The sequence below is a fragment of the Struthio camelus genome, chromosome 14, assembly GCF_040807025.1.
Source record: "Struthio camelus isolate bStrCam1 chromosome 14, bStrCam1.hap1, whole genome shotgun sequence".
Classification (NCBI taxonomy): Eukaryota; Metazoa; Chordata; class Aves; order Struthioniformes; family Struthionidae; genus Struthio; species Struthio camelus.
Window position 1 is genome coordinate 7,730,684 of NC_090955.1, and position 13,979 is coordinate 7,744,662.

The 13,979-nt window shown below is 45.4% G+C and overlaps 1 protein-coding gene across 2 annotated transcripts in view; it reads left to right on the forward strand.

Annotated features, from left to right (window-relative positions):
* Positions 1–3,573: 3,573 nt before the first annotated feature.
* The window catches only part of CHCHD6 (coiled-coil-helix-coiled-coil-helix domain containing 6), a 116,256-nt gene continuing 105,850 nt past the window's right edge, over positions 3,574–13,979 (forward strand). Inside the window, exons 1-4 of one of the 2 annotated variants that reach the window (XM_068907613.1) lie at positions 3,574–3,795; positions 7,068–7,200; positions 8,500–8,569; positions 10,816–10,960. In XM_068907613.1, the coding sequence (XP_068763714.1) occupies positions 3,598–3,795; positions 7,068–7,200; positions 8,500–8,569; positions 10,816–10,960 (546 nt within the window). In that variant the 5' untranslated portion in view covers positions 3,574–3,597. The remainder of the gene's footprint in view (positions 3,796–7,067; positions 7,201–8,499; positions 8,570–10,815; positions 10,961–13,979) is intronic. The other variant, XM_068907612.1, reaches the window with a different exon arrangement.

Here is a 13,979-nt window from a genome sequence, read left to right on the forward strand (position 1 = left end):
ATATGTTTGAGCTGAGTTATACCATGTGGTTCAACAGCCTTTCACATTTCTCCTCCGTGCAATGACTGTGTAAAGGGTGGACAAGCAACTGGCCAGGTGAGCTTTTTGCCGCACAGAAAAATGTTCTATGCTCCTCCCATCATTTGCTGTGAATCGGCCTGAGCCACACTTACTTGCTTACTGTAAAAGGGATGGATGACATGGTCTCTGAATTGCCCTGCTGCTGCTCCTAATGCTGCTCAGCTACACCAGTAGTGAGCTGCTGTTAGCCACTACGGGGAAACCTGCAAAGCTTCCCTGGAGCTGGTGGGCCTTGGACAGGGCCAGGAGATGTGGAAGTCTTGAAGCAGTTCAAGAATAAAGGAGCAAATGCTTTCCCATCCCAAGGAGTATTTGCTGCCTCTTGAACACCTTGAATTTGAAAGGACTTGCCTGCCCTCCTTGGTGATGTGAAGAGCAGGTTATGAATTTGTCTTTTTATCGGCTAAATTCAGTGCTGAAGGATCGCCTTGGTAGGTGGTCAACATGTCCATCCTCTCCTTTGTTGGCAGGACTCCAGTGTTTCTGGAGCGTCCCACATTCTGCTGCTGAGGAGTTTCTGCACTAGGTCATGGACTGACCTTCCTCTTGTTGTATTTTTATGTATATAAATGCCTTGGGCCATATTCACAATGGTCCTTGAGCAGAAGTGTGTTATGTGTTTGTGGGGGGAGGGAGATGCAAAGAGACTAAATATAGAGTAAATGTATATTTTTTGTTTGTAAAATAAAGAAATAAAATTAAATTTGGCATAAATAGTCCTACTTTCTCTCTCAAGTGACGCATGTTAAGGGGGAAAATATTTTTGGAATTTTTTCTTTTAAAAAGCAAAAGATAAAACCCTGAACAAATATGGTGGATATTAATGGAATGACAGAGCTGGAGACTTTGGGTTCTTGGAAGTCTATTACTAGGACAGCAGCTGACAGTGCAGAGAGTGGTCTCCAGGTCTAAATAATTAGTGAAGCTCTGACTCTTCCTGTTAACTAGATCTTGCTGTTCCCTGGCATGTCCGGCATCAGGGATCTCCGCTATAGGCCAGTCTTTCTTGCTTGGAAAGGGGCTCGTGTGGAACTATGAGTTGACTGTTGTACGCTTTATTTTTCCTTTGGGCTTTGAAATGAACTCCACTTAAGTATTTGGACCAATTTTTCTGGCTGTACAGGGGACAGTAGCCTGATGTAACAGCTAAGAGCTGGCAGTAGCCAGCACCTGTCAGCCGCTCTTTGGTGGAGCATACAGGCTGGGGAAATGGAGTAAGCTTTGTCTCTAGCCTGAGAGTTAAGTCAGGTCTTTGTGCAGTAAAGCCTACTAGCCTTACCTTACCAAGCTCCTGCCAGACTACCTGCAAAAAACTGTAGGGGTTGCCCGAGGGACGCTAACCACAGGAGTTAACTTGACAGCATCATCTGCTCCTCTTCACATGGATAAGGGAAGGGTTTGAGTTACTGTACAGGTGCTCTGCCACCATCGCAATTGCTTCCACCTCAGTATTCTCAGGCTCTGGGAGATCACAGAAAGGCACAGCTGTAGGTCTGAATTGTGTTTTTGTTTCTTTGCACGCTCCCCCTCCTGCTATGTTTGCATCCTTGCAGATGTTGCCTGGCACCTGGCTGGAGTTGTACCTGGAATTACTCCTGGAAAAGGCCTAAGGAAGGGTGACAGAATAATTAAAGTTGCGGGTTGTAGGAGAAGCAATTACACGATTGAGAACTCATCAGCTTGGAAGAGCAAGAGTAAAGGTCTCTGAAATCCTGAGAGGACAGAGGAGGTGAACAGGCAATGACTGTTCAGGGGCTCTTTCAGTACAAGAACTGGGAGCCATCAAATGAAATTGGTGGGTGGCAGATTAAAAATAAATGAGAGGCTGTGAGAATATTCTGGGAGGAATTGCTATGCTCTTGCCTCACTCATGCTTTCTCCTAGATATCAGCTGTTGTCCCTTTCAAAAGCAGAGTTTTGGCTTAGCCAGACCTGCTCTCTGACCCTGCGCAGCATTTCTATGCTGCAGTGCAAATAGCTGATAGTACCGTTTTGTAGTGCTCTAGTCTTGAGAGGTCAAGCAATAAGCAAAGTCTGCAATGTGCTAGGTGTTAACCCAAGTAACAGAAAAATATTCTTCCCTTTCAGTAATATGCTGCAGGCCTGGATTTCTTGGGGAGGGAGTGGGGATCCTTCCTTAGACCTGGCCGGAGTCCCATTGCTGAGCCAAACCGGTGGTTTCCATGTTAATTATAGTGAAGGGTAAGCATTAAGCACAGTGAAAGCTGTTCTAACACACAACTAGTAAGTAGGAAAGCAGTGTGTCGATAGCAAGGCTTCAGTAAGTGTCTAGCTACAAATGCACAGAGTTGTATAGGGCATGATGTAGCCTGTACTGCTAGGAAAAGCTCCTCCAAAAGCTACTATCTCTTGCTCCGGCTGCTTGTGTTTTACATTATCTTCTTTCTCTTTCCCTTCATTTAGCCTGCAGCTTCTAAGCGCTTGGAGGCAGGGTCTGTATCCTGCTGAGGGTTTATATGACCTGGAGCACAGTGCGATGCTCTCATCTACATGGCACCTGGGAACGTGCCTGTCATAGCAAGGAACGTTACAACTGTTAAGTCTTTGCTGGCTTAAAGGAGATGATTAATTTTGCCTGCAAAGCAGCTGCCATAAAATTGACTGTAATTCTTATTGACTGTAGCCTATGTTTGTTTTTCATCATCAGAGAAACGTGAGCTGCGCTGGGGTGATGACGCATTCCCTCAACAATTATGGAGAAAAGGTGGATAGAGAGGGACACGGGGTGCGCCGGTGGGGTGGAGGGGGATGCCTGTGCTCGGCGCCGGAGGTGGGCTCTCATGGGGCACGGGGCCTAGACGGTGAGGGGGGAAATTGCCTGGACCCCCGTAAGGGCTTGTCGCCCTGGGGATCTTCCACAGCCGGCAGCATCTTGGTCGCGTGCAGTGGGTGCTCGTCTGTCTCGTCCAATTTCCTGAATCTAAAGGAATATCTTAAAGTATAAGCTCTATGCTTTCCACTTTTATTCATTTACTGTGTGCTAATTTGGGCTTCTTTGCTGTTTTCCTCTGCTAATTTTTGCCCAGTAAAGAAACCCGTTATATTGGCGTATCAAAGTGAAAGTGTAAGGGGTAGTATGATAAAAAAGTGGGCAAGATCGGCACCTCCACTCCCGAGGGGAAGCTGCAGGAGAGCCGAGGGGCAGAAATTGAACCTGAACGTGCTTTGGTGCAGATTGTTTACTGCTGAGGGTAGCTTTTTCCAAACTGATGTGCTAGGATTGTTATTTTTAACTCCTCCTGAAGCAGTTTGAGTTTTTAGGGGAGGGAGGTTTGCCTGGCACAAGCGACGGAGGGCCAGGTTTGGGAACGCGGCTGTCTGCTGCATCTCCTGGGCTCGCCGCGGAAGGACGGCGCCGGCAGAGCCCCCCGGGGCCCCCAACCCGGGCGGCGGCCGCCGCACGAGACTACAACCCCCAGCCTGCACCGCGCTGGCCGCCAGCAACGCGCCGCGCTATTGGCCGCCCCCGGAGGCAGCCACCAATGAGGGGCGGGTATGTTGGCAGGCGGCGGAAAGGGGGGCGGGGAGCGGTGTTGCTCGCAGCGGCTGTCCCGGTGTGAGAGGGGGGGAGACTCCCCCCCCCCCCATCTCCTCCCCGTTGGCATGGGGGGCAGCGAGAGCAGCCACGGCAGCAGGAAGGTCTCCTTCGGGCTGGATGAGCGGGAGCAAGTCCGGGTGCTGCAAGGCATCAGGGTGAGACGGCCTGGGAGTACTGTGGAGCCTGGGGGGGCAGAGGGGTTGGGAGGGGAGAGGGGCGCTGGGGGGCAGAGGGACTGGGGGAGAGGGGTTGGGAGGGGACAGGGGGTCTGGGGGACAGAGGGGCCTCGGGGAGAGGGGCTAGGAGGGGAGAGGGATGTCAGAGGCCTAGGGGAAAGGGGCTGGGAGGGGAGAGAGGGTTTGGGGGGTAGAGGGGCCTCGGGGAGAGGGGCTGGGAGGGGAGAGGGGGTGGAGGAGGAGGAGGTCGAAGGGGAGAGGGGCCGGGGGGCAGAGGGGCCTGGGGGAGGGAGGCTGGGAGGGGAGAGAGGAGTCAGAGGCCTAGGGGAAAGGGGCGGGGGGGGGGAGAGGGGAGCCAAGAGGCTGGAGGAGAGGGGCTGGGAGGGGAGAGGGGTGTTGGAGGGCTGGGAGGCAGAGGGTATCAGAGGCCGGAGGGAGACAGACTGGGGGGAAGCAGGTGCAGGGGAGAGAGGTGCCAGAGGCCTGGGGGGAGGCTTGGTTGGGGGCTGCATGGGGCAGGGAGCTGGCCTGAGGGAGGTGCTGTTGGGGGCAGCACTGGTTGAACTGAGGCAGAGCAGGGCGGGGAGGTCTAGGGATGCAGTATGTGCTGCAGGAAGGAGTGAGTGGGGAAAACCAGCAAGGAAGAGGGAGGAGAAGTGGAAGGCAGCGCTGAAGGGAGTGGGTAGTGGCAGTGAAGAGGGCTGACTGCTGGAGTTTGGCCTTTCCTGAGAGATGAGATGCTAATCCTTTATCCTCTTCCAAATTTTGCTCTCGTCTCTTTCCCCTTCTCCTTACTGCTTAATGTGCCCTTCACTGCCACCTTCTGCTTTGCAAGCAATTTGATGCTAAAAGGTGGAAGCACTGGCTGGCTCTGAAAGCATCCAAGAGGAGAGCTGCCTGCCCTTGAATAATATTACCTAGACCCTTAATGAAGCACGCAGGGTGATAAGAGGTTGTGGGGATTGGTGAGGAGTAGGGGTGCTTCTAGAAGGGCCAGTGGGGAAGCTGCTTCTTGAACTTTGATTTGAACATCTACCTATGTGTGTCATGAAAACCAGCTCTAGAAAGAGGTGATGGTATTATTCTTTTTGGTGCCTTTTTTTCCCCTCTGTTTTTTTTTCTCCCTGTTTCTCTTTAGCTATTTCTACTTTATTTCTACCATGATTCTCAGTGTTGTTGCTTCTTTATACTTCTATCTACTTCTTATTCCCCTTCCTAAAATTCCTCTGAAATGAGTTTGCAGAGTGAGTTTTGCTGTGGTTACTTATTTTTCCCCCACAATCAGTCACTTGACAGACGTTAACTAGAATTGTGCTAAGTCTCCCTTTACAGGTGCTTTCAGGTAAAGTCGTTCTTGCCTCATTTCTCTTTGCAGTGTACAGGTGAGGCCCTTTCAGGGCTTAACTCCACCTGTCATATAAGCAGTAAAACAAATTGTTTTAATTTAGTTAGCTTCTCTGTCAGTTGCATAGTGATGGAACTAGAGAAAAATGTGGGTTTGCTGCTATAGGTTGTATATGACCTCTAGGAGCTCAAAATGAAGAGAGCACTATGTATCACATGATACCTGATTAGATTAAATGAGCTGTCGTCATCTTAGATCTCTGACTTCCTGAAGTAGAAATGTTTTATTCTTTTTTTTGGTTTTGTTTTGTGAAATAGAATAGTCATTCTTTGTTTTTAGAGTACCAAAGAGATTATTTGCTTTTTGTGGCTGTATATAAAAAGTAGTTCCACTGAATCTGCAGTTAACAAAGACTGGCTTCTTACAGCTTTTTGGTTTTAAAAGCCAGTTTCCATAGATGCTTTTTTCCCATATTCCTTTTGGACATCTCTCTCCGGGTGAGAGGGAGCATGTTCTCAGACTGACGCGTAGCGCTGTGTGTTAGCCTGTATGTGCGTGTTGGCTAACTGCAGAACGGCCACAGGCTAAGTCCTGTCTGTGGTTGCTTGTATGGGGTGTTAATATGGAACTCTTTCTTCAGCTCGCTGCTGATTTTCATAAAGTTTGTAAAGAACTGAATTATTTTTGAGATATCCACTACCTTTGAGGTTTAAGTTGAGCAGCAGTGTTATGTATTATTTGATAAGAATGATTTTTCCTTAAAAAGTTAGATTAAACTCTTAAACTCTTAAAATAAATAAGCACTGCCCCCAGGCTTCAAATATGACAGTTGGCACTTGGAGTTCATCCCCACCTGCCTGTCAGCCCCAGAGGAAGTAAGGGCGCTTCTCTAAAGCTGTGAATTTTGTCCTTGTCATTGATAAGACATCCTTACTGCCGCATGGTTTCTCTTGTAGTGGGTATTGTATGTCTGGGGCTATCTTTGTTCAGATCCTCTGACAGAGGTACTACGCATGTATATGTGTGTTTTGAATATAGCGAAAGTGTAAGGGGGGAGGGCAGAAGACCCAAGAAGTTGGCATGGTAAGTGAAGACGTTAGCAATGCTGTTAGATATGGCAGCATCGACATCCACTTTGTGCTCAGTGCTGTCAGACTGTGGCTGGCGTAGGTAAGGAAACTCGATCTCATTTCATTTTGTTTTACAGTTTTTTGGCAGCACAGAGACACTGACCGTGGTGCAAAAGAAGGGGTCAATCTTACAGTGCTGTGAAAAGCCCCTTGGACTGAACTTCTAGGAAAGTTTGAGTTAGCTTTACCTTCCTTTTCCTGGATTGGGACCCAAGTAAGGGAGCGGGAAATAAAGTTCAGGTCGCAAAACTGGTTGCGGCCTTATGCGAATAGGAGGGTTGTGCAGTTGTTCTCCATCATATGGTTTGCAGCACTTCTGCTATGCAGAACAGCATTAGCAGGCATGGGGGGAGAGGAAGAGGGCAGGAAGGACAGATGGACTACAGCCTGCTTACTTCCTGTACTTCCACTCCTGGTAAATATATCCCTGCTCAAGGGGTTGGCTTGTTTAACAGTGCTCTTCATCTTTGTTAGTAGTTTGTGGAAGATTTGTTCTCCTCATCTGAAGCCTTTAAAGTTGGCAGTTTGCAGGCTTTATCGCTTACTGATATGTGCGTGGGGATTTTTTGTTTGTTTTTTGTTTGTTTGGCTGTTTTTTATGTGAAGTCAAGGTACAGGTGGTGGCTACCTGGATTCAAAGGAATCTGGTATTAAAATGACTTACCCAGCAATATTTTGCGGTAGCATGAGAATTAACAAGTAGGGAATTTTATAGTGAAATAGATATAAATTAAGAGTTTGCTGGATTAATTTTTGTAACTAATCTTACGTTTTAGCTCTCTGAAGATGTTGTGAACCGAATGAAACAATCTCCTGAACCTAAAAGGGACAACCAGAGATCACCCCACTCATCCAATGGCACAGCCTCATTATCACCAGCTGCAGAAAGGATGCCCAAATCTCCTACAGGTACTGTCAGTCCCTATCAGGTCTACTGCCTAGAGTTATAACACCATTCTCAATAGCACTGCCAGTTGGATGTTACGTGGCATGCCTGTATCTTTTCAAGACCAGTTTGCTATGAAAGCTTGTTGTTGTTGATTAGCCTTTGACATGTTTATGTAAGTAGATACCAGTATCATTGAATGCCTTGAACACTGTGGTCCCGGGACATCCTTTTTATGCGTTTGTGAAAGGCAGCAATGTCATGTGGCAATTGGGATCCTATAATTCTATTTCTATCTCTGTCACTGCGTGACCTTCAGTAAGACAGCTAGTTTTTTTAGGTCCTCCTTTTGTGGAATGCTAGTACCAACCTTCTCAGATACATTAGTAAAGTTTTATGAAAGTTTATGTAAAGATCTCTTTAGGATTTTGGGTAAATGTGCAATAAGCAAGGCAGAGCATTTTTTTTTTTTTCTCTCTGATTTCTAGAAAGCTGGCTTGTTCTCCCCTTTCCATATACAGGGAGTACTTTTCACTGGTGAAATGTTGCTGTATGCTTCAGAAATAACCTCATGTGGAGAGAGGGGGAAGGGAAATATTGATAGGCTGACTAAGCTCAGCTATTTTGTGATATGCCAAGTGGCGAGTGAGAACTTGGTCTCTGAACTTGTTCTTCTTTTCAAGTCATACTGGATTATTTGATTTCTGTTGGTGCTCGAATATATATTGTTGGTCATTGTTATCAATATGGATTTGTTTAAGGCATCCAGGCTAACCGGAAGTTAGTGAATCAGACTTTCACTGTTAAGAGAGATTTGTTTGCTGTTAGCCTGTGCCTTTTTTGAAAGTGGATTCAGCTTTATGGATGGCCTGAACTCCCAACAAGTAATTTCATCTCTGCTTGTGAGCTCTCGGTAAGTACAAGGAAAGGAAGAGGTCAAGGAGAAGACTTAGTGGAACTAGAGGGAAAAAGTGGAAAGCAGGACCAAAATTATGGCTTATGTTTCTATATAAAGCAGTGTTTCTGGGGTTTTGCATCCTTTTAGAAGGATGCTAACCTGCTAGTAACTTCTAGAAGTTTTTGCAGCATGCCTTGCTCAGTGTGCCTTATTGAAAACAGTGGCGTCAGTGTCACTTGCCTTCCTGAATTCTAACTGCATCCATAGAATTTAAATTTTCTTGAGGCTTTTCTAGGTGTATTGGATTGTCTCTTGGTGGGATAATGCTCACTTCTGAAGTGTTCACATCTTCTCAAGTAATTTATGATGTGATGAGAAACTGTTTTCTTCTACAGTTGTCACATGCTCCTGTTCCCTTTTCTAGGAATCCAGCCACCAATGGCAAGTAACTCTGATCAGAAGTCTTCTACAGCAGAGCAGGAACTATACCGGAGGTAAGGTGAAGTTTTCCTTGAAGGAGATGCAGCTTAGCTCCTTTTGGACCATATGTGTGTGGTTTGCTTCAGTTTGAGTGCAATGACCGTATATTTTAATGCCTGCAGAACCCCATCTGAAGCCTTGTTCTGGAGCGTTTTCTGTAGTGCAAGCCTGTCCCTTAGGCAAAAGAAGCAAGCAGGGGAGATGCGAGCAATTGGAGTGGTGTTTGGAGAAACAGACAGGGAGGATTAAGATAAAGTTGGTAGCTACAGAAAATCGTGCATTGTGCTTGGTAAGACCAATAAAGCATAAAGCATGGACTTGAGTACAGTTGCCTTTTCTGGGACAAGTGAAGTCTGATGCTTTTTCTTAGAGATTTTGGAATCTCGGATGTAGTGTTGGGTTTAATTCAGTTTATGCCTAAAATAATCAGGTCTGCCTTATCTGTCTGGTTCTTTCCCTGCTCCTTTTCCTAGACTAGACTTACTATCTGTCAGCCTGTACTAGAGTGGTATGCATTTTTCATTCAAGGGGCTTAATTTATTAAGATATAAATAGCTGTAAGATGGTGGTAAGGATTAGATAAACTGTTGAAGAAAGTGTGCTCTTCTCTTTAGCCAAACCTCAGGAGTCTCCTCCTAGTTTTGGATGTTGCAGGGTAGTAAGAACTTAAGTTTCTCTGTAACTCAATTATAAAATGAGTTATAAAACTGTTATAAAACTCTGGCCTATCTTTCTGTGTGTTCTTAAAAGTGCTTTGAAGATCTATCTTTTCATCTTCTTTCTTTTGCTGCTCTGGTGACTTCTTTACTGTGGCTGTACTTTTCTGTTACAGAGTCTGTGTAGCTGACTATGAAAAGGGATCTTTTGTTCAGTTTTGCTGTTGACCAGCCAAACCTGTAAAAACCTGATGCATCAGTCATGCTATCCCTGGTTGCATCTTTGGCTTTCCTCGAGGAGTCCCTGGAAAGCTGGTTCAATTTTATTTATTTATTGAAACTGTGAAATCAAATTTGCCATCGGTTTTCAGTATTGACTTACTGAATGGCCTCCAGAGTACTTGGTCTGGGAAAAGGAGAGGAAGGGGACAGAAATGCAGGGGAAAAGCAGGCAGGGAAGACAAGGAACAGAGAGGAGTGGCTTGTGTGCGTATAGCTGAGCTGTGGAAGGGGCACCCGGCCTGAATGAGGTAAAAGGCATCCTGAGGAAGTTTGGGGATGACCCCAAATTGGGAGGAGCAGTCAATGTGCTGGAGGGCAGTGCTGCCACTCAGAGGGACCTTGACAAGCTAGAGGGATGGGAGAAGAGAAGCTGAGGGAGCAGCATTGGTTTAGTCTGGAGAAGAGAAGGCTGAGGAGCAGGGAGCTGTCTTCAACTACTTGAAGCAGTGCTACGGAGGAGATGGTGCCAGACTCTTGTCCATTGCTTCTTATCATTTCAGTGTGCATCGCTGACACAATTTGCAGCAAGGGAAGTTCTGCCTGGGTATAAGGAGGAGAAAAAAATGTCACAGTGAGAGCAGTGAAGCACTGAAACAGATTGCACAGAGAGGATATAGAATCTCTGGGCTTGGAGATACTCCAAAGTCGATTGTACAAAGCGCTGAGCAACCTGATCTAACCTTGAAGTTAGCCCTGCTTTTGTAGAAGATCTTCGAAGGTCCCTCCGAACCTAAACTATTCTGTTATTCCCTTCATATTAATCTCTTTACTTGCATGCAGAATTCCCACAGCTCAAATTGGACTAAATTTCCTTCATGGCAGTCCTCGAGATTCAGGTGTCCGGGCAGTGGACATGACAAAGCTGCTTCTCAGCTCTGTCATTGCATGTGTTCTGGATGACTTTCTTCCCTTGTAGAGCAGTAAAACAGGGATGTCAGATAGGCTAACTCGTCTTTTTTTGTGGTATGTCCCTTGATCTTTTTTCCAAAGCAGCATCTATTTGTCTAGTTAACTGCTTTCTATTCTGACTGTTTTCAGGTCATACTTAAGTATTTAGAGTCAGATGTAACTGAAGTATAAGCTTGTGTGCATTTAGTTTACTGGTGTTGCCTGAACTATACTTTATTGAACTTGTAGGTCATGTTTAAAGTTTGGGCTTTTGAATTCCTGCTGATATGCGGAGGCTGTCAACAGGCTTTGTGCCAAACAGATTATGCATTTGTGCCTTGGCTCTGGCCAGGGATTGTTCATGCTGAGTCGTGACCCTGTTGCCAGAAGTCTGCTGATCACCGCTTCTTCGTTTGCCTTTGGCGCTCTTGTAGGTATGAGCGAGAACAGGCACTGGTCCAGGAGGAGTTGCTCCGGCTGGCCAAGAGAGAAAGGGAAGCAGCCAGTGAGGCCTTGAATACCGCCCTTCAGCGGGAAAGGAACAACACTAATGAAGAGAGGCAGAGAGCGGCCCAGCTGGTGAGTACCAAAAAAACCCCCCAGTATGTTCCACGCAGGACAGACTTAAAATCTTTCTACTTGAAGGAATTAATTAATTATCACTTGTGTCGTGAGTTACCTCATAACTTACTTTTGGCTTACAACGTAGCTGGCACGGCCTTTGCCATGCGTCAATTCTAATGCCGAGGTTGTAGGGAAAGGCAGAAGCGATGACTGTGCTGAGGACAGCCTTGCCTTTGGGGCAGAAGGGATGACGTGCAGGTCAGTGTAGTGTGTGTGCACACAGGGCTGCTGTCTGAACTAGAATTTTTCTAAACTGTTAAGTGTATGAAATGATTGTTTCAGTACATATCAGATTTTGCTAATCCTATCTGTCCTGAAACTTTGCTCCATTTAAGCTATCTAGAGTATAACTATGCAAATACCCAAATTAGTCAAAGGTACTAATGGGTTGTGTTGTTTAAATCTTTCATGATGGTGATAACAGAAGGAGGCCTAAGTTTTTTTTTTTTTTTGGGGGGGGGGAGGGGGCGGGAGGAAGTATCTTAAACCCCCCTTCTACTTCCCTGACTCTCAAACCCAATTCTTGCTGAGTAGGTGGACTTATTTTCAGGGACTTCTTCCAGCTGCAGTCTTGACTGTTAGTCATCTCGGTGTGGCTGAGATAACCCACTGGGGTTATTGTCATACCAGCTCCAAGAGGAGCAGTGATGGAGGCAGAAACACAGTGGGATGAAGCTGAGTAGAGCAAGCAGTTTTTTGGAAACCTCAAATGTACGATATTGGTGCCTAATTCTCTTGTGATATCATTTGTATCGTGTTCATTACTAACATTAACATGACAGTGGTAGCCTATAAACTGCTTATAGGAGTCCTACTGAAGTTGACACTTTGTCTTGACCTGTAGCCGTATGAGATGTTGTGGTGTGACAGTGAGGTGGGACTGTGCTTGCCACAGTGAGATTGATCTGCCTGTTTGCTTAGGCTGTGATGTTGAAACTGTTTATGGAGAGAACTAGACTAAGATTAATCCTCTTCTAATGCATGCTGAAAGGACAGTTTAGGGAGAGCCTAGACTTGAGTAATGAGGTATTTATTGTCTTCCATCCATCCTACTAATCTGTTGCATGCATTTGATTTAATTGCAGAATTCTTCCATGGGTATGTTTTTTTTTTTTTTTTTTTTTTCCTGTACGTTGAATAGTAATAGTTATATGTCTGGGTGAACCATGCCTTGGCTTGCAAAGCCTTTTATATGAAGGGCTGAGTAAATAAAATTTGCGTGAGGGTGGCTGTAATGGTTCATATTGAAGGTTCTTCTAGCTATAGCCCATCTCTGACAGTGGTTTGTAGCAGATGCTTATGAACAGTACAAGAACAGAGCAAATGTATGGCAGCACTTCCTACCTGCGTGCTCTCAGGGCTTAGGCCGTTCTGTGGCTTAGAGGCTTCTCTGACAGGAGGTTGTATTTTCACGTTGGTGACTGACAGTCCTTGATGGATTTTTCTCCATGAATTTATCTATTTCCGTTTTTTGATCCATTTATGCTTTTGACTACATGATATCTTATTGCAAGTAGTTGGGTTGATATTGGAAATCTCTTCTTGACAGTACACTAACGATGGGAAGTCTGCATGAGTGAACTTAAGGATAGTGATGTCTGAGGCAGGTGACTGCTGTTCCTCTGGGTAGGAGATTTGGGTTGGCAGCCACGCTATTAACTCTCTTCCCACTAGAAAGAGAATATTCTTTTTTGTGAAGGCAATTAACGGGACCTTTGTAAAGGGAGGGGGGAAGCCAGTGGATTTAATCTCACATCTAAAGATGAGGCCCTGCTCAGAAATAGAGGCCTGCCCTCTGGCAGTGAGGTGTGGAGGCAGGGGAGAAATGTGACCAGCAGTGTTGGGCGTATTTGTGAAGGATAAAGAGAGCCCCTCTAAAATGAGCTGGGACCTGACCTCTAACGTACAAAGGCTGTTCTATTGTCTGAATTAGCTTTTAATACTGCAGTGTCACATACCGAGATATTGCATACTTGGTGTTCTGCAAAAATCTGATCAGGCTCTCTTAGTGTAGCTCATAAAAGATAAACGGTGACCACGGAGTGTTAGCCCTGAATGTTGTGCAAGAATGAGAAACTGTTAAATTTCATTGCTCTTTAACCATCTCTTGATCAGTCATAAATTTAAGACCCTTAAAAATGGAACAATCTAGTGTGTCCTTCCAAAAATGAGGTCAAAGCTGTTGTCTGTTGGTTTCTGGGTGTCCTCCTAAGCAGGAGCTATTTTTGCCAGCCTTTTAAATTATTGGAATCCCTACCAGACTTGCTTTATCTCAGCTATGTGTTCTTTTCAGGCATGGGTATCTTATTCTGCTTTCTCAACCATACACAAATCATACCTGTCCTTTGTCTTCTAGTACTGTTTCCTTCCTTTATTTGGAATAAAGCTTGAATATTTCTTACTCACTTCTGTTTTTTAGTCCTAGAGCATGAGGGAAATGATGTGTGAACTTCTCTTTCATCTCTCTCCCCTATCCATCTTCCCCTTCGGATAGAAGGGTGTAGTGGAACTAGATACCTAGTGATGGTCTAACTGTGGATGGATTACGGAACTGGAAATTATCTGCTTAAAATTGTAAGGGAAAAAACTTTCAGGTTTTCTTGTTGTGACCCATTGGGGAAGCCAGAGAAAAATGAGGTAGTTCCCATGAAGAAAATGAATAATTTACCTCTAGCAGCCCTTAATTTAGTAGGATTTTATTTATTTATTTTGGACTTGCAGTAAGATCTTGAACTGCCCCGTGCCCTCAGTGTCTCAGTAGTTTGGTTACTAATAGCCTTTGCTGGTACAGTTGTCTCCAGTAATGCTGCAATGTTCTCCCTTAACCTTAGCACTTGTAGACCGTGTATCCAAATATTATGGATATATTTTGAAATGCTTTCATTTTGATTGTGCTGAAAGTCATTTGGCATTTAATCTGTGTTCTTTACGATTTTTACCCACTGACTTTTATTAGTAGTGTCTTTATGAAGTG